Source organism: Salmo salar, chromosome 09 (assembly GCF_965601325.2).
Source record: "Salmo salar chromosome 09, fSalSal1, whole genome shotgun sequence".
Taxonomy (NCBI): domain Eukaryota; kingdom Metazoa; phylum Chordata; class Actinopteri; order Salmoniformes; family Salmonidae; genus Salmo; species Salmo salar.
The window spans coordinates 89,529,961-89,552,618 of record NC_138299.1 but is presented as its reverse complement, the minus strand read 5'-3'; the positions used below and the strand labels follow the sequence as shown (position 1 = coordinate 89,552,618).

The window sequence follows — 22,658 nt, the reverse complement described above, 5'->3', positions numbered from 1 at the left end:
TCCCATAAGTGTTCAGTTGGGTTGAGATCTGGTGACTGAGACGGCCATGGCATATGTTTTACATCTGATCAAACCATTCAGTGACCACTCGCACCTGTGGATGGGGGCATGGCCATGGTAGACAAAATAATGGCCTGCCCAGCATTTTTATACATGACCATAAGCATGATGGGATGTTATTGCTTAATTAACTCAGGAACCACACCTGCGGGGAAGCACCTGCTTTCAATATACTTTGCGTCTCTCATTTACTTGTGTTTCCTTTATTTTGGCAGTTACCTGTAGTACAGTACACAAATTATTTTGGCACTGAGGTCATAGTAAGACATCTGGTACAGATACATATGTAAAAGACATATGTCCTGAAAGTCCCATTTAAAATAGCTAAAACACCACTGGCCCCTGTCCCTCAGGAATGCAGACCCAGCTAGTTGACCAAGTGCCAGGTCTGCTCATTCCCGGGCATGTCTGGCTTGCACCACCTGTCTCACCACTAGGTCTGAAAAGACCATCCTGGTGGAGGGAAACATCTGGGCGACACGCTCTAAATCCTCCCTCAACCTGCGCACTAGGTCTGGGCCTCTGGCGTTTTTCAGATCATTTTGAATGTATCCCAGATCGGACATGCAAGACCAGGATGTCTGGTGTTGGAAGGGGGAAGGCATAAATAATGTGTCATTCTCTTTAGTATGGAGAAGTATACAGCTAGCTGTGTGGAGGCTGGCCCTCCTCAGTGTCTCCCTTACTGCGTTTGGCTGGCAGGCTGGAGTCATGAGCCTTCCTAATGTGGCGGTACAGGTCACCTGACTGCGTGTAGCTACGGTAACAGTAGCGGCACTCGTAGGGGCGCTCGCGCGTGTGCACAATGGCGTGTCGCCTCAGGGTGTACGCGCACGAGAACGTCTTCCCGCAGACGCTGCACGTGGGGACATCCTCAACGTAGTTCCCCATGGAATCCTGGAAGTAGACGGGCTGGTCAGAATGTTGGCCCACAGAAGGGAAGAGGGAGGAGGGGAAAGGGGGAACGTCAGAGGAGGTGATGCCTGGTCCGGAGGGGGAGAGGGGGAATGAGAGAGGCTCAGAGGGGTGGGAATGGGTCATCTGGAGTAAGGCGTGGTGGGGGTGAAAAGGGAGGAAGTGGGGGTTGTTCAGTTCGTCTCCGTGGTTATCATCATCAAAGTCATTCCTGTCCTCTACCTCCATCATAATCCCTCGTTCTCTCCCCTCTATTCCTCTCCTCATCACCACTCCTTCCATCTCCTCAAACTCCTCGTCTGAGATCACTATGGCCTCCACCTTTACCTTCACCACATCCTCCTGCTCCACTTCTCCTCCTGCCAGGGGCTCCTCCACTACCACAGTCCCCATGTTAGAGTGTTCACTAACCTCCCTGCTCTCCCTCTCTGACCCCCCATGCTGCAGCCCTTCAGGCCTGGACAGGGTCGAGGTTTGGCCCTGATGGGGTACAAGGTTCAGGTTAGGAGGTGAGGTGAGGAGTGAGTGTGGAGGCTGTATTCTAATCTGAGGGTGTGTGTTGATACTGAGACCATGCTGCTGGCATTGCATGCCTGGTGTGATGACTGTGCTCTTGTTGTCAGAGACAGGGTCATGGCTGTCCTGTTCTGGGCTGGAGGAGCTGCTGTGGTCGGACTGGGTCAGTATCCCCACCATGGAGCTGGAGCCATCAGTCTGGGTCACAGGTACCACTGGTGATGCCGCTGATGAAGAGGGCTGGCGCTGGTGGCTACTGTGACTGTATGACTCTGTGGAGCTGCAGGGGCTGCAGAGGGCCGAGCCTCCCTGACCATCTCCCTGACCCCCCAGCCGGAGAGAGGGAACGGAGGAGAGGGTAACCAGCTCACCCACATGAGTGAGAGCGTGGTCCATGCCGGGCTGGGTGGTGTCGGCCATGTCCGGACTCAGAGGAGCGTGCGCCAGAACCTCCACCCTCCTCTCTGACCTCGTAGAAGAGCCCAACTGGCTTCTCTGCATCGCCATTGACGCAGACTGAGACACTGACATTGCCACGGCCACCGCTTTGGCAGCTCCTGTTTCCATGCAAACCCCGGGTCCACTACCACCCACTGCTGCCACTCCACTCTCCTCCGGGCGCGTGCTGTCTGCCTCAGCCGGTGGCGGTCGGTGCTGTAGCCGTCTCTTACACACCCGGACCACCTCGTTCATGTGGAGGAAGCTTGCCGCCGCCAGCACGTCCTCTGCTGGGGGAGGGGTCTCCAACCTCAGCACGCCTTCGTACATGAAGTCTAACAACAGACCGAATGCCGCTGCTGTCACAATATCCCCGTCCAGCGTGACCGAGCTGGCCCCGCCAGCACCAGCAGACCCTGGGGGATCAGAGTAGAACATGTGGAAGAATGGAGAGCAGGAGGCCAGGACAGCCCGGTGGGCGAGGAAACGGGAGGAACCCACGAGGACGGTGCAGTCGCACAGGAACCTACGCTGACGCTGAGAACGCAGACCTGATAGGAGCTGCAGGGAGTGTTGGGGGAACTCCATGACTGTAGAGAGAGGATGGAGAGAGAGAAAGGAGGGAGATGGAGAGAGAGAAAGGGGGAGGGAGAGGGGCACATAGGTAGGAGAGAAGGAAGAGAGAGAGAGAGAGGAGAATGAGTTACAAGAGAGTCTGGTGGATAGGATGACATGTAAGAAACAAAGAACCAGTGAAACACCTACTGAAGTGTTGCAGTGTGCTCCCTCACACTGGCAATCAATATACTTCAGAGAAGTCTGATTGGACTCGCCACCCTTGTCTAAACATCAGACTTGCCATGGTTACTCCATGGATTATCAGTCTGACTGAAGAGATGCAATAGTCTCTGCAGGCCAATACAATGATATTTACACTTACTCTACAGGTTGTACATGCTGTTGGTCCTTTTGTCAGTAAGAGCTGGAGGCAGGGTATCCACAGGAAAGGGTTGTTAACACGATTTTTTGCGACGCCGGTAGGTTGTCAATTGTATTTTCAATATCTTCATGTATGGCAGGTGATGCACAATATGTCAACAATAGCAGAATGTAACCGAACATAGTCGACCAAAGCATATGTCCTTGCAATCAGCTGTGTGGTTCGGTTAGGCTCAGCCATAATCAGTTTTAAAAATAAAAACCGGAAATACCAACCATACACAGAACGCTAAGCCTAACGTTATGGTGAAGGCAAGAAACCCCTCATGCTTCTCTTCCCAACAAGCGCTGCAGGCAAGACATAACGATCAGTCATTTTCGATAGCTACACATCAAGCACTGTTGTTCATAACTAGAAAACATTACAGGTTCTTAGTAGCGAGTAAGGGCACGACAAACATGAGTGATTCATGTATTTGAGTGTTTACAGCTGTTTTGATGCTAGCTGGCCCAATGTTAGCCAGCTAACTGTTAGCTTGCTGACACTGAATTATGAAAATATTAGCCCGTACATCTCTAAATAAACATGTTTCAGATCACTTCATAAAGGCTTTATAGGGACATGTACCAAAATGTAGTTAGAAACATGATTGTTATATTTCACTCAATCATTGGCCAGCTGCTACAATATATTCTTACCTGCTAAAGACGTAGCCTCTATCCTGTCTTTATTGACACAGAACAAAGAGATAAAGTCACTTACTGCCACCTACTGGTTGGAGTCTGAACAAAGTGGAAGTGGAATGTGCCTGCTTGTTTACATTTCGTTCTGTTTTTACCATATATGTAAATGTATATTTTGCCAGTGAGTTGTACGACCACAGTTGTTGAGTGTGCTTACGTGCGAACATTCAACATTGCGCTTTGAATGTGCGAACTTATCTTTAGTACGCATGGCATTTGGCATGTTTAGTAGGCATGTCGGGCACCATACCATTTGAATCATTGCGGTAGCTTGCCTTGCTGTTTAGCCTACTGTAATGAGAGTTGAGAGAGATCCATTCCACGTTGAACCGACAGAAATAACTGTAAATGGACCGTGGAGGAAGAGGACGTGGAGGAAGGGGGAGGCGAGGTAATCGTGTAGAGGTAAGAGAAGAGAGACAGATATTAGTCCCTTTTGGGCTGTACCCTATTTCTATATATTGCATTATTCCTTCTCCAATTCTATTATAGCTAGTAGCAGGGTACTGGAAAGCATCTGGAGATATTGTTTTGCCTACAGGTTATAGAAAGAGCAGAAGCTCTGAGTCAGACCCCTGTCCTAACTACAGGTTATAGAAAGAGCAGAAGCTCTGAGTCAGACCCCTGTTCTAACTACAGGTTATAGAAAGAGCAGAAGCTCTGAGTCAGACCCCTGTCCTAACTACAGGTTATAGAAAGAGCAGAAGCTCTGAGTCAGACCCCTGTCCTAACTACAGGTTATAGAAAGAGCAGAAGCTCTGAGTCAGCCCCCTGTCCTAACTACAGGTTATAGAAAGAGCAGAAGCTCTGAGTCAGACCCCTGTCCTAACTACAGGTTATAGAAAGAGCAGAAGCTCTGAGTCAGACCCCTGTTCTAACTACAGGTTATAGAAAGAGCAGAAGCTCTGAGTCAGACCCCTGTCCTAACTACAGGTTATAGAAAGAGCAGAAGCTCTGAGTCAGACCCCTGTCCTAACTACAGGTTATAGAAAGAGCAGAAGCTCTGAGTCAGACCCCTGTTCTAACTACAGGTTATAGAAAGAGCAGAAGCTCTGAGTCAGACCCCTGTTCTAACTACAGGTTATAGAAAGAGCAGAAGCTCTGAGTCAGACCCCTGTCCTAACTACAGGTTATAGAAAGAGCAGAAGCTCTGAGTCAGACCCCTGTCCTAACTACAGGTTATAGAAAGAGCAGAAGCTCTGAGTCAGACCCCTGTCCTAACTACAGGTTATAGAAAGAGCAGAAGCTCTGAGTCAGACCCCTGTCCTAACTACAGGTTATGGAAAATGAGCTGTTTTAGTTTTTCTCCAGTAGGTTCCCTGAAGGAGAAAACTTCCACTTCTATGTCAAAGATAATAAAACAACAACACTATATTAAATAGGCCTACTATAGCAGGGGTGTCAAACATACGGGCCAAAACTGTATAGAAATGACAATGAACTTATATAGTTTCTTGACTGTCCAGCTCGCTAATAATCACTGTGCACAGTCAATGGACATATATTGATACAGTTTCTTGACTGTCCAGCTTGCTAATAATCACAAGACAGTTAAGGCGCATCGAAAATTTCAAAAACGATGGATATATACTGCTCAAAAAAATAAAGGGAACACTTAAACAACACATCCTAGATCTGAATGAAAGAAATAATCTTATTAAATACTTTTTTCTTTACATAGTTGAATGTGCTGACAACAAAATCACACAAAAATAATCAATGGAAATCCAATTTATCAACCCATGGAGGTCTAGATTTGGAGTCACACTCAAAATTAAAGTGGAAAACCACACTACGGGCTGATCCAACTTTGATGTAATGTCCTTAAAACAAGTCAAAATGAGGCTCAGTAGTGTGTGTGGCCTCCACGTGCCTGTATGACCTCTCTACAATGCCTGGGCATGCTCCTGATGAGGTGGCGGATGGTCTCCTGATGGATCTCCTCGCAGACCTGGACTAAAGCATCCGCCAACTCCTGGACAGTCTGGTGCAACGTGGCGTTGGTGGATGGAGCGAGACATGATGTCCCAGATGTGCTCAATTGGATTCAGGTCTGGGGAACGGGCGGGCCAGTCCATAGCATCAATGCCTTCCTCTTGCAGGAACTGCTGACACACTCCAGCCACACGAGGTCTAGCATTGTCTTGCATTAGGAGGAACCCAGGGCCAACCGCACCAGCATATGGTCTCACAAGGGGTCTGAGGATCTCATCTCGGTACGTAATGGCAGTCAGGCTACCTCTGGCGAGCACATGGAGGGCTGTGCGGCTCCCCAAAGAAATGCCACCACACACCATGACTGACCCACCGCCAAACCGGTCATGCTGGAGGATGTTGCAGGCAGCAGAACATTCTCCACGGCGTCTCCAGACTCTGTCACGTCTGTCACGTGCTCAGTGTGAACCTGCTTTCATCTGTGAAGAGCACAGGGCGCCACTGGCAAATTTGCCAATCTTGGTGTTCTCTGGCAAATGCCAAACGTCCTGCACGGTGTTGAGCTGTAAGCACAACCCCCACCTGTGGACGTCGGGCCCTCATACCACCCTCATGGAGTCTGTTTCTGACCGTTTGAGCAGACACATGCACATTTGTGGCCTGCTGGAGGTCATTTTGCAGGGCTCTGGCAGTGCTCCTCCTTGCACAAAGGCGGAGGTAGCGGTCCTGCTGCTGGGTTGTTGCCCTCCTACGGCCTCCTCCACGTCTCCTGATGTACTGGCCTGTCTCCTGGTAGCGTCTCCATGCTCTGGACACTACGCTGACAGACACAGCAAACCTTCATGTCACAGCTCGCATTGATGTGCCATCCTGGATGAGCTGCACTACCTGAGCCACTTGTGTGGGTTGTACACTCCGTCTCATGCTACCACTAGAGTAAAAGCACCGCCAGCATTCAAAAGTGACCAAAACATCAGCCAGGAAGCATAGGAACTGAGAAGTGGTCTGTGGTCCCCACCTGCAGAACCACTCCTTTATTGGGGGTGTCTTGCAAATTGCCTGTAATTTCCACCTGTTGTCTATTCCATTTGCACAACAGCATGTGAAATGTATTGTCAATCAGTGTTGCTTCCTAAGTGGACAGTTTGATTTCACAGAAGTGTGATTGACTTGGAGTTACATTGTGTTGTTTAAGTGTTCCCTTTAATTTTTTGAGCAGTGTATTTGATTTGAATGAGTTCGACACCCCTTTACTACAGTAATGTACGCGTAAATACTACAGTATACTACAATCCGCAAAAACACTACATTCATTACTATAGTATATACTAAAGTTTTATTTTACTGCAGTATTTATACTGTAATTGCTACAGTATACACTACAGTATTGTTGGACTAAAGTCTACAAAAACACTACAGTGAATACTATAGTATTTACCATACTATACTGTAGTATTTTTTTTTTTACGTGGGTCACAACCTGTGTGCATGTGTTGATTTTCAGGACAAGGATGTTCGCCTCTCCAAGTCTTTGTCCTTTGCCCTGCGCCATGGAGCCAATCAAATGGGACTTCACATGAATCCTGGTATAAAAGCAGTTTATTTGGCTGCATTTTGTCTATCTTATAATAGTTACCACTGTACCAGCATTTCATATTGCTGCACAATAAACATGACATGCAATCTACAATCTGTACTCCTCATTTAGGTCTGAATAATAATGCTGTCCCTCATTGTCCCTAGATGGCTTCCTATTTGTGGAGGACCTACTGGCTCATGCACAGTTCCACGCCTTCTCATTGGAGGACGTGGAGAGAGTTGTGGCCACCAATGACAAGCAGCGATTCAAGCTCCGCCCTCACCCTGAGGACGGACGGCTGCAGATCCGAGCCAATCAGGGACACTCTGTGCAGGTAGGAAAAATATCTAGGACACCCTATTTCCAATATAGTGCACTTATTTTGGCCAGAGCTCAGCCCACTTAGGGTCAAGACTAGTGCACTATAGAGAATAGGGTGCCATTTCTGACGCATCCCTAGGTGGAGCATGACGGGGTCATAAACAATGGCTAAACAGTGCCAGGTCTAGTAGTAAGGGTCTGCTGTGTGTCTGTCTGTCTGGGCAGGTGTGTGATCTGGACCTGAAGGCTGTACAGCCTGGTTCTCCTGATTGTCCCAGGGAGGGAATCCATGGCTCCTATCTCCGCCTCTGGCCCTCCATCCGCTCCGAGGGCCTCAGCCGCATGAACAGAACACACATACACCTGGCCCTGGGCCTACCGGGGGAGGACAGGGTCATCAGCGGTAAGGGAGATGGGGTAGAGAGCACTGTGACAGTATTTTGGCTGAAATACTCCTAGATCATAGCCTACTCCTGGATTTAAAAGCATGCTCATTGAAGGATTTCCTAAAGTGCTTTAAGTCCCGGAATTGGCTTAATCTGGGTCTGGATCTGGATCTGGGTAACTTCTCATAGAGCCTGTCATAGATGGGCTTCGTTTTGATGTCTGTATCTTTTTGCTCCCTTTGCTCCAGGCATGAGGAGAGACTGTGACCTGGCCATATTCATTGACGTCCCCAAAGCATTGTCTGGTAAGCTCAACCGAGGCAATTTACAGTAGCAGAGTGCTGCCATTGTAGTGCTCTCATGTCTAAATGCATGAGTATTTTCCTTTGTGTTTTTGTTTCTTCTGCAGAGGGTATCCAGTTCTTCTGGTCAGAGAACGGTGTATTGCTGACACCTGGGGACACTGAGGGGAAGCTACTTCCCCGATACTTCAGCCGTGCCCTACAACTAAGACCCACACGTGAGTACCTCACACACGACACACACTCATGAAGAGAATGATGTTAGATGGGAGGGATGATAGAGAGGGAAGTGAATATTGACAAATTATAGAAATCTTCTGTTTCAGAGAGTATTCTGCCACTGGAGTAGGTGAAGAGGGTTATCTGTGCTTTGGAGGTAAAGACTTGGCTGAATTTGTCACCAGACGGCTGTTGATGTCCAGTTCTGTCTAAACTGTTTCCATGGTAACCAATACTGTTCGGGACCAGAACCCTGAAGACTCTGGGTGAATAAGACTGAGACTGAAAACACCCTCAACAACAACTCAACAACAGCTCTAATACCATACAGGACACAGTACAGAGACTGACTGGTGTTTCTGACAACATTGTCACATGACAAAGACACAGAGGATGCTATCAGATGGGAACCAGCAGGCACAAGCTGTGGGTTTGCCAACGGACAGTCTCAACTGCTCCACAGAGATACACACACACTGCCTGCAGCTTCCTGTGCCGTCAGTCACATTTCAGGAAACTCTGCCACCATACTCTTAAGGACACAACCATCAAGCCAAATGCCTCATCTGGAAATTAAAACAACTGTCAACTGTTTTATATATGTCAATAAACATATTTAATTCTGGATTTCAGAATTGACAATTCTTTACATTGTTAATCATTTTCTATTAGACTATATTCATGGGTCACCTCTTCCTTGATTTATTGAACAAGCAACTGCATGTCTTTTAGGATCCCAGGGTGGACTGGTTGTCATTTCTCTTCAAGGCTGCTGCAGCCACACCCTTAAACACTCAAACTGTCCACTGGTGTATCTGATGTATAGATTGCTCCTTGGGCTATAGCTGCTGTATATTACTGGTTGAGGGTTGAGAGTGTCACAGAGCTTCGTGGCCCCCTGTCAGCTTGTGGAAGAGCTCTTCGTTGAGCGTGTCACTCTGCTCGCGGCTGCGTGTTGACATGAAGATGTAGCCTCCAATGAACTCATGGACGATCTTACAGTCAGCCGTCACACAACTGAACGCCATGTTCACGTTCCCATCAAACTCTATCGCCACCTGAGAGTTCGTAACACCCACACACACACACCCAGAAAAGATGAGAAAATGCAAAATGACCATAAAAAAGGGATACAGAGACAGTGTTGTGTGTATTTGGCGATGTAGATTACTAAAGAAGATTATGTGCAGAAAAATTTGAACATTTTGATTGATTGTTTGATTGATTGACGGGTCAGGTCACCTGTCGTATGTCCCAGTTGACGTTCCACTGCCTCATGTTGTTGTAGCGCCATGTCTTGACCACGTCTCCCACCCCCAGGTCGATACGGATCAGACGGTTGGGAGCGATGCCAAGCACCTCGTCCTTCCTGCTGCCCTTGAACCTAAACGGGTCAGAGACCAGCCGCTAGACGCAACTTCACCACAACAATTTATCATTAGACCAGCCCTAAGCCTCTCACTAATCTTGGGTGATAGACTTAACATAAATGTAAATTGAGATATCTGCCTAGCTAGTGCACACAATATTTGGTTCTAGGTACCGAGACCAGCCTCGCTGTGAAACGTAATACACTGGGTTGCCAGATCCGCCTTACCTCACCACCACGAAGGAAATTCCAAAGTCTGGCAGGGCCTGCCAGATCTGGAGGAAGCGGAGGAGGGCGTCGGTCAGGGAGAGCTGAGCCACGTTCTGATATGCCTCCAGGATACGAGGGGTCAACTGGGCATGGCCAGATAGAGAGAGTGTCAAGGTTATATTATGTGGGGTTAGAGGGAGGTATAATGGTCTCTCAAGTGACTCAACTGAGTTGTACTGTGTTTGATATACAGGTACCTGCCAAAATAAAGGAAACACTTTAAATTAAGGTTCTGGCGGCTCTCATGGTGTGGGGTGTATTTTCCGGACAAGGTAAACACCAATAAAACGATGTAAGCCATATGCCATGGCATTCAGTCACAAGATCCAATTAAACACTTATGGGAGAATCTGGAGCGGCGCCTGAGACAGAATTTTCCACCATCAACAAAACACATACTGATGGGATTTCTTATGGAAGAATGGTGTCACATCCCTCCAATAGAGCTCCAGACACTTGTATAATCTATGCCAATGTGTATTGAAGCTGTTCTTGCCAAATTCCCTATTAATAAGACACTTTATGTTAGTGTTTCCTTTATTTTGGCAGTTACCTGTATATCATGATGTAGTTCATCAGGGTTTATCATTGGTACACACATGATGAAGATGTTCATCGCTACTTGGTACCTGTTTGACCTTGTACTTCTTGCTGTAGCGTGGGGAGACCAGGCTGTGTGTGTTGATGCTCATGCTGTCGTCGGTGTGTGTATTGGGGTTGGTCTGCTGCATGGCCAGGAAGGAGCGGATGCTCTGGACCTCGCTCTGGAACAACCTGTCTGCCAGACTCTTCTCTTTAGAGGCCAGACGACAGGCTGCCATCCACCTGGAATACTGCTCCTCCTGGAAAGAGAGAGCAAGCGAGCGAAAGATAAACAGAGCAACGTATACTTCAATCATGGGCAAGATCTTAGATCTTATCGTGGATCTTAGATTGTAAGCAATGTACTACTCATTTATTAACATTTTAGTCATTTAGCAGATGCTCTTATCCAGAGTGACTTACAGTAGTGAATGCATACATTTCATACAATTATTTTTCTTTAACATTTTTTTACAATTTTTATTTTTTTTGTACTCCCCCATGGGAATCGAACCCACAACCCTGGCGTTGCACACACCATGCTGGCATTGCAAACACCATGCTCTACCAACTGAGCCACAGGGGAGGCTATTTATATGGCAGTGTACGTTTGTGTGTATGTAACCCACATTTTCACAGCGCAGGTAGACCTCGTTCATGCCCTCTGGAGCTGGAATCAGAAGTTTGATGCAGAACTTTTGTCCTGCGACGTTCACATCGGGAGCAGCCTCACAGCCTGAAAAGGGTGAAAGGTAATTTTACTGTTTGTATAAGCAGGTGAAAGAGACAAAATACATAGGATTTAAGGGAGAATCTCAATTGCATTTCCTTGATTCCTTCTCCGACTTTCTCATCCAATGGGTTTTGAGAACGAGGCCAGGAGAGAGGATGTAAGAAATCAAGGAAATGCAATTGAGATTCTCACTTAGTGTCTGCTTCATACCTTTGAGGTTGATCTGTTGAATGGGTTCTCCCAGGCTCTCCTCTTTGCTCTTATAGTAGGAGATGGAGGCATCCTTAAACTTGAACCAGTACTGCTTGTATCCCTTCAGAGTCAACCTCTTGGGCCTGAAACAGAAGTACACTTATTACTGTTATTATGCTTCAGATGCTGTGTGGGTGTGGGTGTGCTGATTGTGCGTGTTTGTGTGTGTGATTTGGTGTGTTCCATTGTAAATATAGAGTAGGTAATTGAGGAATCAGAATTGTTTTCACATAAATGTCGGATCTTACCGGAATATCTTCAAATAATCATTCAGCTCTGGGGCAGTCAGGTTCTCCTGTGTTGAAGACAAAGTAACATGCTAATGATTCCATGTCTGACTTTTCAAATAGGCATGGGAAATCATTCTGGCATCTTGTTACCCTGTGTCGATAAAATCTTATGTCATTCTACTGAGGCTACTTTATTTATCTAAAGTCAAATACATAACTGAAATACATATTCACAAACACATATATTCTGACTTCACAATGCAATATATTGTGGGACATGTTTCTGTCAGGTGGAATAAAGAGTCATAATGTTCTGACCAACATGTCTTGGGGGCTGCTGTCTGCCCCATCCAGCTTGACCTCCAGACCCTGTAGGGCTGAGTCCAGGTCATCCATGGCTGGACTGGAGGTCATTGTCTGGGGCTCCGAGAGGGACAGCTTGTTGATGTGGTACTGGGGGGGGGGGATTGAAGATGACAAGAGAGAGGTAGTCATAGTTATACTTACAGCGCATTAGAAATGGGACAACACAGGCCAGTTACATGTCAGTACATGATTGTGGTGATGTTACAGTGCATTCGGAAAGTATTCCGACCCCTTGACTTTTTCCAAATTTTGTTACATTACAGCCTTATTCTAAAATGTATTAAATTGTTTTTTTTCCTCATCAAGCTACACAAAATACCCCATAATGACAAAGCAAAAACATGTTTTTAGAAATTTTTGCAAATTTGCACATAAAATACAGGCACACCTGTATTTGGGGAGTTTCTCCCATTCCTCTCTGCATATCCTCTCAAGCTCTATCAAGATGGATGGGGAGCGTTGCTGTACAGCTATTTTCAGGTCTCTTCAGAGATGTTCGATCGGGTTCAAGTCTGGGCTCTGGCTGGGCCACTCAAGGGCATTCAGAAGCAACTCCTGTGTTGTCTTGGCTGTGTGCTTAGGGTTGTTGTCCTGTTGGAAGGTTAACCTTCGCCCCAGTCTGAGGTCCTGAGCGCTCTGGAGCAGGTTTTCATCAAGGATCTCTCTGTATTTTGCTCTGTTAATTTTTGCCTCGATCCTGACTTGTCTCCCAGTCCCTGCTGCTGAAAAACATCCCCACAGCATGATGCTGCCACCACCATGCTTCACCGTAGGGATGGTGCCAGGTTTCCTCCAGACGTGACGCTTGGCATTCAGGACAAAGAGTTCCATCTTGGTTTCATCAGACCAGAGAATCTTGTTTCTCATGGTCTGAGAGTCTTTAGGTGCCTTTTGGCAAACTTCAAGCAGGCTGTCATGTGCCTTTTACTGAGGAGTGGCTTCAGTCTGGCCACTCTACCGTAAAGGCCTAATTGGTGGAGTGCTGCAGAGATGGTTGTCCTTCTGGAAGGTTCTCCCGTCTCCACAGAAGAACTCTAGAGCTCTGTCAGAGTGACCATCTGGTTCCTGGTCACCTCCCTGACGAAGGCCCTTCACCTCCGATTGCTCTGTTTGGCTGGGCGACCAGCTCTAGGTAGAGTCTTGGTGGGTCCAAACTTATTCCATTTAAGAATGATGGAGGCCATTGTGTTCTTGGGGACCTTCAATGCTGCAGCCATTTTTTGGTATCAGAGCCCAGATCTGTGCCTCGACACAATCCTGTCTCAGAGCTCTACGGACAATTCCTTCAACCTCTTGGCATGGTTTTTGCAATCAGTTGAGTTTACCACAGGTGGACTCCAATGAAGTTGTAGAAACATCTCAAGGATGATCAACGGAAACTGGATGCACCTGAGATCAATTTCGAGTCTCATAGAGAAGTGTCTGAATACTTATGGAAATAAGACATTTCTGTTTTTTATTTTTAATATATTCGCACAAATTTCTAAAAACCTGTTTTTACTTTGTCATTTTGGGGTATTGTGTGTTGAATGATGAGGATTTTTATTTATTTAAACAATTTTAGAATAAGACTGTAACGTAACAAAATGTGGAAAAAGTCAAGGGGTCTGAATACTTTCCAAAGACACTGTTTATCTGATTTACTGTACAATGACAGTATCTCATTTTGACAGTTGATGTTCTCTTTTGAGGGTTCAGGATTGTTGGGGTTCAGGTATTAGCATAAAGGCACATGTCTAGGAAGTATCCATCCTGTGTACCTGTATAGCTCCAAACAGCAGCATCTCCTCCTCAGTACAGTCTATGTCCTCCAGTAGGATGGCCCAGCGAGCCTGCTCATACATCTGGGTCAGACGCACCACATCATACTGAGAGGGAGGGAGGGAGGGAGGGAGGGGGGGAGAGGTGAGGGGCAGAGAGAAAGGTGAGGAGGCAGAGAGAGAGGGAGCGAAAGGGGAGAGAGGAGAAAGAGAGAAAAAGAAGTGAGAGGTCAGACGAGAAGACAGAAGCGAGGCAGTGAAACCCAGGTGGTCAGATTCGAGAGTAGAGTTCACACTTCTATTTTGGAGGCTATTTCCAATCCAACTATCACTTTTCATTCTCTATATCACTCACTCACACACATAGACACACACACACCTTGGGCTCCAGGTCATGGAAGCAGTAGTATTTGAAGCGCAGCCAGAGTCTGTCATTCTCCTGAACTCCCTGCTGCATCAGTGAACGAGAAGAGTCCAGCCACCTGAGAGAGATAGGAGAAATGAGTTAGAACGAAAGACAACTACAGAGAGAAGTGAAGATAGAGACAGAGAAAATGTGTATGTGTGTGTATGTCTGTGTATGTCTGTGTCTGTATGTCTACCTGCTGTGGATGTGGGCCTTGTCTACCACACTGGCGGGGCGGTACAGCTTAGCGATGGCCTCTGGGGCAGGAGCAGGCTGGGAGACTGACAGCATCTTGTACACCTTCTCAGTCTTAAGGGAGTCAGCGAAATGGGCAGGCATTCCATTATACAAGCAGGGGCGGGACACTGGGTAGGAAGGGAAACAGCCAGGGTCAATATTGGCTCAAATAATAAATATATCTAGATCCTACTACGATTACGACTGCTACTACTACTGCTGCTGCTACTACTACAACTGCTGCTACTATTACTACTATTACTCTTACTACTACTACTACTACTACTACTGCTACTACTACTGCTACTACTAATACTACTACTACAACTACTACTGCTGCTACTACTACTACAACTACTACTGCTGCTACTATTACTACTACTACTCTTACTACTACTACTACTACTGCTACTACTGCTACTACTACTACTACTACTACTACTGCTGCTACTACTACTGCTGCTACTACTGCTACTACTACTACTGCTGCTGCTACTACTGCTGCTACTACTACTGCTGCTACTGCTGCTACTACTGCTACTACTACTACTACTGCTACTACTGCTAAAACTACTACTGCTACTAGTGCTACTACTACTACTACTGCTACTCGTACTAGTAATACTACTATTGCTACTAGTACTACTACTACTACTACTATTGATGCTAATACTACTACTGCTACTACTACTATTACTACTGCTACTGCTACTACTACTACGGCTACAACTACAGCTACTACTACTGCTAGAACTATTACTACTACTACTACTACTACTACTACTACTACTACTTCTGCTACTACTGCTACTACCAAAACTACTGCTACCAACACTACTACTACTACTACTACTACTACTACTACTTCTACTGCTACTACTAGTTATGCTACTACTATTACTACTGCTGCTACTACTACTACTGCTACTACCAATACTACTGCTACCAACACTACTACTACTACTACTACTACTACTACTACTACTATGACTACTACTGCTACTACTAATTATGCTACTACTATTTCTATTGCTGCTGCTACTACTACTACTACTACTACTACTACTACTATTGATGCTACTACTACTGCTACTACTACTACTACTACTACTGCTGCTACTTCTACTACTACTACTATGGCTACTACTACAGCTACTACTGCTGCTACAACTACTACTACTACTACTACTACTACTATTACTACTACTTCTGCTACTACTGCTACTACCAATACTACTGCTACCAACAGTACTACTACTACTTTTATGACTACCACTGCTACTACTAGTTATGCTACTACTATTACTACTGCAGCTGCTACTACTACTACTACTACTGCTACTACTGCTAAAACTACTACTGCTACTACTACTACTGCTACTACTAGTAGTAGTACTACTAGTACTACTACTGCTACTAGTACTACTACTGCTACTACTGCTGCTACTACTACTACTGCTACTCGTACAAGTACGGCTACTATTGCTACTAGTACTACACTACTACTACTGCTACTACTGCTGCTACTACTACTACTACTACTGCTACTACTACTACTACTACTGCTGCTACTACTACTACTACTACTACTACTACTACGGCTACTACTACAGCTACTACTACTGCTACAACTACTACTACTTCTGCTACTACTGCTACTACCAATACTACTACTACTACTACTACTACTGTGACAACTACTGCTACTGCTACTACTACTACTACTACGGCTACTACTACAGCTACTACTACTACTGCTACAACTACTACTACTACTTCTGCTACTACTGCTACTACCAATACCACTGCTACCAACACAACTACTACTACTACTATGACAACTACTGCTACTACCAATACTACTGCTACCAACACTAGTACTACTACTACTACTATGACAACTACTGCTACTGCTAGTTATGCTACTACTATTACTACTGCTGCTGCTACTACTACTACTACTACCACTACTACTGCTACTGCTGCTATTACACTACTGCTACTACTGCTGCTTCTACTGCTACTACTGCTGTTACTACTATTGCTACTACTACTGCTGCTACTACTACTGCTGCTACTACTGCTACTACTACTACTGCTGCTACTACTACAACTATGGCTACTATTACTACCACTACTACTACTACTACTACTACTACTACTACTACAGAAAACATAACTATGCGGGTTCTGCTCTTCATTTTGTGATTGGTCAGAGGGTCGATGGGGCCATGATGATGTCATAGTGTGTACCTGAGGTGAGAGGCACCTCTGTGAGGTCATACAGTTCCTCTGACAAGTCTTTATCTTTCTTCTTTTTCTTCTCCTCTACAGGACGCAGCAGGGACAGCTCCTCTGGCCGACGGATGTCTGGAACCAGAGAAGGATGATAGAGAATGGAGTGGAGGGATGGGTGAAAAAGCATTTTGTGGAGCGTCAAACATTCTTTCACTTAAATCAATTCTCAGGTCAGGTAGTAAGTAGTTTGTGGATTAATTTGTTATGTTGATGTTAAAACCATCTTCTGGAAAATAGAAAATAAAGGAATTGATTTCTGAACTCACTCAGCATCTTGCAGATGCCCAGCACAGTGCGGAACACAGGCCCAGAGAAGCAGGCCCGGAGCCTGAGGGTCAGGCCGTTGGGCAGGCCCAGCCTCAGGGACTTGTGCTGGGCCATGAAAATGAGCCCGGCGTCTGCCTGGATGCCACACTTCTCCAGGGTCCAGGCCGTACGCAGGAGCCACTGCTGCTTCTGCTCCCACCACAGGGCATGGTCCGACCAGTCGCGCTTTACCTCTGCACAGGGGAGGAAACTGGTGAGCCCTCTGACACAACATGTCCGCCATGCAATCCCCGCACAGTCAGTACTTTGGAATCTACTTGTGGTGGATAGTATGAGTGAATATCACCTTTATATAGTGCTCTGTCTTTGGATATAAGCTGCGTAGGGTAGGGGGACTGCTGGTCTCCACCATACTGACCATACATCTGAATATGTGTGTGACTCACGTGACTTCTCCACCAGTTTGAGGATGACTCCGCCTATGTGTAGGTCAGATGTCACACTGACAGTGATGGGCGGAGCATCAGCTCCCAGGTCCTCCACCGTAACTGACAGGTCCCACGCTGCCATACTGAGAGAGAGAGAGAGAGAGAGAGAGAGAGAGAGAGAGAGAGAGAGAGAGAGAGAGAGGCAGTGAGAATAGTAAGGGTGGAAGTGTTGGATTGGGAAAAAGAATGAGAGAAAGAACTTGTGAAGGGAGAGGACAGAAAATGTGTGTGTGTATGTCACATGATAAGAAGACTGACACTGAAACACACTTCCCAATCCCAACCACACGTCCCACACAGACACACACCCTGGCTGACTGGGTTATTCTGACAAGTTCACTATGACAGCTGACATCCTATTTCTAACTTCATTCTGGACCCATACTTCCACTTTCAGATCTTACTCTACCCAACCCAACCCTTCCCAACCCTACCCTACCCAACCCAACCCTTACCCTACCCTACCCTACCCTACCTTACCCAACCCTACCCAACCCAACCCTTACCCTACCCTACCCTACCCTACCTTACCCTACCCAACCCTACCCAACCCAACCCTACCCTACCCAACCCTACCCTACCTTACCCTACCCTACCCAACCCTACCCAACCCAACCCTGCCCTACCCTACCCAACCCTACCTTACCCTACCCAACCCAACCCAACCCAACCTTACCCAACCCAACCCAACCCTACCCTACCCTACACAACCCTACCCAACCCTATCCAACCCAACCCTACCCTACCCTACCCAACCCTACATTACCCTACCCAACCCTACCCAACCCTACCAAACCCAACCCTACCCTACCCAACCCTACCCTACCCTACCCTACCATACCCTACCCAACCCTACCCAACCCAACCCAACCCTACCCTACCCAACCCTACCCTACCCAACCCTACCCAACCCAACCCTACCCAACCCTACCTTACCCAACCCTACACAACCCAACCCTACCCTACCCAACCCAACCCTACCCAACCCTACCCTACCCTACCCAAGACTACCAAACCATACCCTACCCAACACTACTCAACCCTACCTACCACCATCAAATGTCCACCCAAATATCCAATTGTGTGTGTGTGTGTGTGTGTGTGTGTGTGTGTGTGTGTGTGTGTGTGTGTGTGTGTGTGTGTGTGTGTGTGTGTGTGTGTGTGTGTGTGTGTGTGTGTGTGTGTGTGTGTGTGTGTGTGTGTGTGTGTGTGTGCGTGTGTCATGTCAAGTATAGTAATAACAACATGGTATAGGTTAAGCATTCTGTAACTTAACTAGTTCTCTTGTTCTACTCACAGTACAGGAGAGTGAGAGTTTTGGCACATCAATACAATAGCCTACTGCCGTTCTATACTGTTCACATCCATGTCTCTGTCCCATCCTCCAACATCACCTCTCTCTATCTCTCACTGAGACCCTGGGTCAAAACACTCACACACAAGACAGTTCATCTGACATAGGCTACACACTCTTGTGCATCTTACCCTCTCCACCGTCCAAAATGCAGGGGATTCTGGCAGCTTTATAAAAAGAATACCCTCTTCTCCTTCTTCTGCTTGTTCTGCAAACTACCCTGCCTGTTACACTGTTACACTTCCCCTCTATGTCTCTCTGTTGGCTTGCGTCTCGAGCTGTGGTCTACGTATGATGTGTAGTACATGTGTCAGTGCTGACAAAAAAAGGGTGTTCCTCTTTTGTCAGTTTCCGGCCACCGGAAGTGTGAGTGACAGAGAGTTTAGCTGTGTGTGTGTGTGTGTGTGTGTGTGTGTGTGTGTGTGTGTGTGTGTGTGTGTGTGTGTGTGTGTGTGTGTGTGTGTGTGTGTGTGTGTGTGTGTGTGTGTGTGTGTGTGTGTGTGTGTGTGCGCGCGTGTGTGTGTTTGTCAGTTATATCGACCGTATGTCAGTCTCATTGGTTGTGTATAAGTCTGGGGATGAGAGGGGTCATCATGGGATACAAACAGTAAACTAGATTCATCCGCGGGCCAATTTGTTCTTGAGCATCTGGTCAGTGGGCCGGAAAATAATTACAAATAATTTGTAGACTGAAAATCGACAGCAAGAAGCCCAAACAGATGTTATATTCAACTAAAACAAAATAATTTCAAAATTCGCTTACATTTGTATACGATCACATACAGTGCCTTCGGAAAGTACTCAGACTCCTTGACTTTTTCCACATTTTGTTATGTTACAGTCTAATTCTAAAATTGATTAAACAATTTTTTCCCTCTACACACAATACCCCACAATGACAAAGCAAAAACAGGTTTTAAAAAATGTTTGCTTATTTATAAAAAATAAAAAAACTGAAATATCACATTTGCATAATACCCTGACTAAACCGCTCACATCGCGTGTGTTGCAAAATAAATGTAGGAATCTATGTTTTTCAATTATTGCACCCACACTGCTTCCGCGCGCCAATGAGCGTCTGCGTTGCCAAGGGCTAAAATAGAAGTCATTCCTATTTCTGGCGTGGATCGCACTGCAAGTCCTGCCTCTCCCATCTCCTCATTGGTTTATAGAAGCAGGTACCCACGTGCCATCTCCTCATTGGTTATACCCATGTGGGTGATTGAAAGACAAACTGTTTTGCTGGTTGTCGTGGTAATACTATGAAAGTGTAGATGCCAATCACCATTTAAGTTCAAATAAAAGCACCCTGCCAGTTGGGGAACCCTGCAGTACCCGACAATTGAAGGACATACACTCACAAGTAAGGGGCATTATTATATTACCCCCGATAAGTTGACTGAGAACACATTCTCATTTACAGCAACAACCTTGGGAATAGTTACAGGGGAGAGGAACGAGCCAATTGTAAACTGGGTATGATTATATGGCCATGGTGGTATTAAGGCCAGATTGGGAATTTAGCCACACCCTTACTCTTACAATAAGTGCCATGGTATCTTTAGTGACCACAGAGAGTCAGGACACCCATTTAACGTTCCATCTGAAAGACGGCCCACTACACAGGGCAATGTCCCCAATCACTGCCCTATGGCATTGGGATATTTTTTTTTCAACCAGAGGAAAGGTTGTCTCCTACTGGCCCTCCAACACCACTTCCAGCAGCATCTGGTCTCCCATCCAGAGACTGATCAGGACCAACCCTGCTTAGTTTCAGAAGCAAGCCAGCAGTGGGATGCAGGGTGGTATACTGCTTTGAAACTTGGTTGAGACATCCTTCAAAAGCTAAAGCAAGGCAGTTATACATTTCCTCTTCTCTCCTTCTCATGTTTCCTCTGTGGTCACTGACCTGAAAATAAATAGTGTACAAGAACAGATGAGGAAAGAGGAGATGAGGAGATGAGGAAAGAGGAGATGAGGAAAAGGGAGATGAATTCTATGTAACATTTGTATTGTTTTTCTTTTCCACCAGTCTCTGTCATTAGGCTACAAATTACGTTATACAGTAAGATGTATTTTTAGCTGTTGGCCAGTAGAGGGTGGTGAGAGAGACAGAGAAACAGTAAGCTCGATATGAATAATTTGTTTGTTTATACTCTGCATGGTGTCGTATAACACAACAAGACAGACAGAAATTCATTTTATGGTCATGCCGTATATAGGTCATAAAGCTGCCCTCCCATTTGGTACATTCCATGAGTCATTGTTTACAACAAAATGACACATGCCAAGTTTTTCTTCCTCTGTATTCAAACTGAATAAAAGTGCTTTATATAACGAAAACGACATTAACTACCGAGCTGAATACACACCTGAAACTGACGTTGTAGTTCTGTGGCGGTTTGACTTCGGTATCACACTCACATCATGGCATTTTAAATATCAACTCTTTCTTCACGTATTATAGCCATTGGTCCACTTTCCCGTAGTGGTGACTTTAATACTAGTGATATCGTTGTGCACCAAATTTAGAATATTTTCGGTGTTGCAAATCGTCAGGTGCATTCGCTGGTGCGAAGTGGACATTATTATGTTACTTAGTAATAACATAACATTACTAGTAATAACTTAATCATGACAGCATTAATTATTAATAACATAGCATTACTTAGTAATATCATTACTTAGTAATAACAACATTACTAGTAATAAGTAAGACAGCACTACTTAAAGGAATAACATGTTAGGTAACATTATAGTAATAATAAGTGACATTTGTTATAGTAAAACATATTGTGTATGTCCTGAGGCCTCAGGTCTCTATATGGGACAAATCACTGTGAAATGAGAAGTATTATTGTACTGATAGAGTTTTCACTCTAACCAAGACAGGCTATGGCCTGAGGGTTGATACATTATCGTGATCCCATCATAGTCAGGTCACAGTTAACCTGATTACACACCCACATTTAGAATCCCTCCATTTTGGGAAATAAAGCTCTAGGAGTTTGTTGAAAACCGTATCTTCTTTGTGTGTGTGTGTGTGTGTGTGAGACTCTACTGTACTGTACTCAGAGTGACACCCAGAGAGCTTATAAAGAGCTAATGCTTATGCTCTACTTCTGTTGTTGAACTAACCACCCTGACCCTGTGGTCTTCTCAGTTTCCAGCAAGAGATCGCCCTACTGGCTGTCTGCAGGGCCTCTCCTAGGGCCTTTTTTAACTATAGTATTCTGATTAGAATCCTATGTATTATGTGTCATTTAGAAATAAGTTAATATGATACAATAAACTGGTTTCTCAGTGCCATTTGTGTGTTGTGTAACTTTCCACCTCTAGATGACAGTAAAGTCAAGTGTATCATGCTATATCAGCCTGAAGTTGCTTTGTGATCATAGCTAGACTTTAATCATCAGTACTGTGTTTGCCATTCATTTAGCATCACAGTGTGTGGTGTGTCCAGTCCAACATCAAAAGAGCTACTTGATGATCAGGTTTAGCATAGAAAATGATGTGTCTTCATTGGTCATTTAGTGTCAACTGTCATAAAACATCATGGCCGCCGATGTTGTGCTGTGTGAATAACTAATCTCTCATTAACATCATGTTGGCTCCAACATCAGAGCCAGCAGCCTGTATTTTTTACAAGGCTTTTTATAGAGTCCCACTCTCACTATGCAAAGTGCCACTGA

At 45.7% G+C, this 22,658-nt stretch overlaps 3 protein-coding genes across 6 annotated transcripts; 1 reads left to right on the top strand and 2 right to left on the bottom strand.

Moving 5' to 3' along the window:
• Positions 1-455: 455 nt before the first annotated feature.
• On the bottom strand, positions 456-3,650 carry LOC106612071 (zinc finger and BTB domain-containing protein 3). 3 transcript variants are annotated; one of them, XM_014212892.3, is made up of 2 exons: positions 3,568-3,650; positions 456-2,519 (listed from the first exon to the last, which is right to left on the bottom strand). In XM_014212892.3, the coding sequence occupies exon 2, from the start codon at positions 2,515-2,517 to the stop codon at positions 706-708; it is 1,812 nt and encodes a 603-aa protein (XP_014068367.3). In that variant the 5' UTR covers positions 2,518-2,519; positions 3,568-3,650; the 3' UTR covers positions 456-705. The 3 variants fall into 3 exon arrangements, with proteins under 3 accessions (XP_014068367.3, XP_045580094.2, XP_014068368.3); XM_045724138.2 differs by lacking the exon at positions 3,568-3,650 and adding an exon at positions 3,145-3,221; XM_014212893.3 differs by lacking the exon at positions 3,568-3,650 and adding an exon at positions 2,870-3,151.
• A 2-nt stretch (positions 3,651-3,652) lies between these two features.
• Positions 3,653-8,998, top strand: trpt1 (tRNA phosphotransferase 1). Of its 2 annotated transcripts, XM_014212903.3 has the most exons (7): positions 3,653-4,017; positions 7,052-7,133; positions 7,291-7,460; positions 7,673-7,850; positions 8,082-8,138; positions 8,243-8,353; positions 8,462-8,998. In XM_014212903.3, the coding sequence occupies exons 1-7, from the start codon at positions 3,961-3,963 to the stop codon at positions 8,482-8,484; spliced, it is 678 nt and encodes a 225-aa protein (XP_014068378.2). In that variant the 5' UTR covers positions 3,653-3,960; the 3' UTR covers positions 8,485-8,998. The 2 variants fall into 2 exon arrangements, with proteins under 2 accessions (XP_014068378.2, XP_082812173.1); XM_082956047.1 differs by having other exon boundaries at positions 8,243-8,524.
• Positions 8,945-19,255, bottom strand: LOC106612070 (fermitin family homolog 3). Its single transcript, XM_014212891.3, has 15 exons — positions 19,098-19,255; positions 17,571-17,695; positions 17,124-17,357; positions 16,813-16,929; positions 14,519-14,687; positions 14,296-14,398; positions 13,917-14,024; positions 12,109-12,243; positions 11,809-11,855; positions 11,519-11,643; positions 11,205-11,311; positions 10,623-10,835; positions 9,952-10,076; positions 9,597-9,738; positions 8,945-9,412 (listed from the first exon to the last, which is right to left on the bottom strand). The coding sequence occupies exons 2-15, from the start codon at positions 17,692-17,694 to the stop codon at positions 9,233-9,235; spliced, it is 1,929 nt and encodes a 642-aa protein (XP_014068366.1). The 5' UTR covers position 17,695; positions 19,098-19,255; the 3' UTR covers positions 8,945-9,232.
• Positions 19,256-22,658: the final 3,403 nt, after the last annotated feature.

Bases quoted from the DNA above. Each gene is read 5' to 3' on its own strand.
- LOC106612071 (XM_014212892.3), bottom strand. From the start codon at position 2,517: ATGGAGTTCCCCCAACACTCCCTGCAGCTCCTATCAGGTCTGCGTTCT.
- trpt1 (XM_082956047.1), top strand. From the start codon at position 3,961: ATGGACCGTGGAGGAAGAGGACGTGGAGGAAGGGGGAGGCGAGGTAAT. The intron at 7,461-7,672 runs GTAGGAAAAATA...CTGTCTGGGCAG, and splicing joins ATCAGGGACACTCTGTGCAG to GTGTGTGATCTGGACCTGAA. The intron at 7,851-8,081 runs GTAAGGGAGATG...CCTTTGCTCCAG, and splicing joins GGAGGACAGGGTCATCAGCG to GCATGAGGAGAGACTGTGAC.
- LOC106612070 (XM_014212891.3), bottom strand. From the start codon at position 17,694: ATGGCAGCGTGGGACCTGTCAGTTACGGTGGAGGACCTGGGAGCTGAT. The intron at 11,644-11,808 runs GTAAGATCCGAC...CTTCTGTTTCAG, and splicing joins GATTATTTGAAGATATTCCG to GCCCAAGAGGTTGACTCTGA. The intron at 9,413-9,596 runs GTGACCTGACCC...ACGAACTCTCAG, and splicing joins TCAACTGGGACATACGACAG to GTGGCGATAGAGTTTGATGG.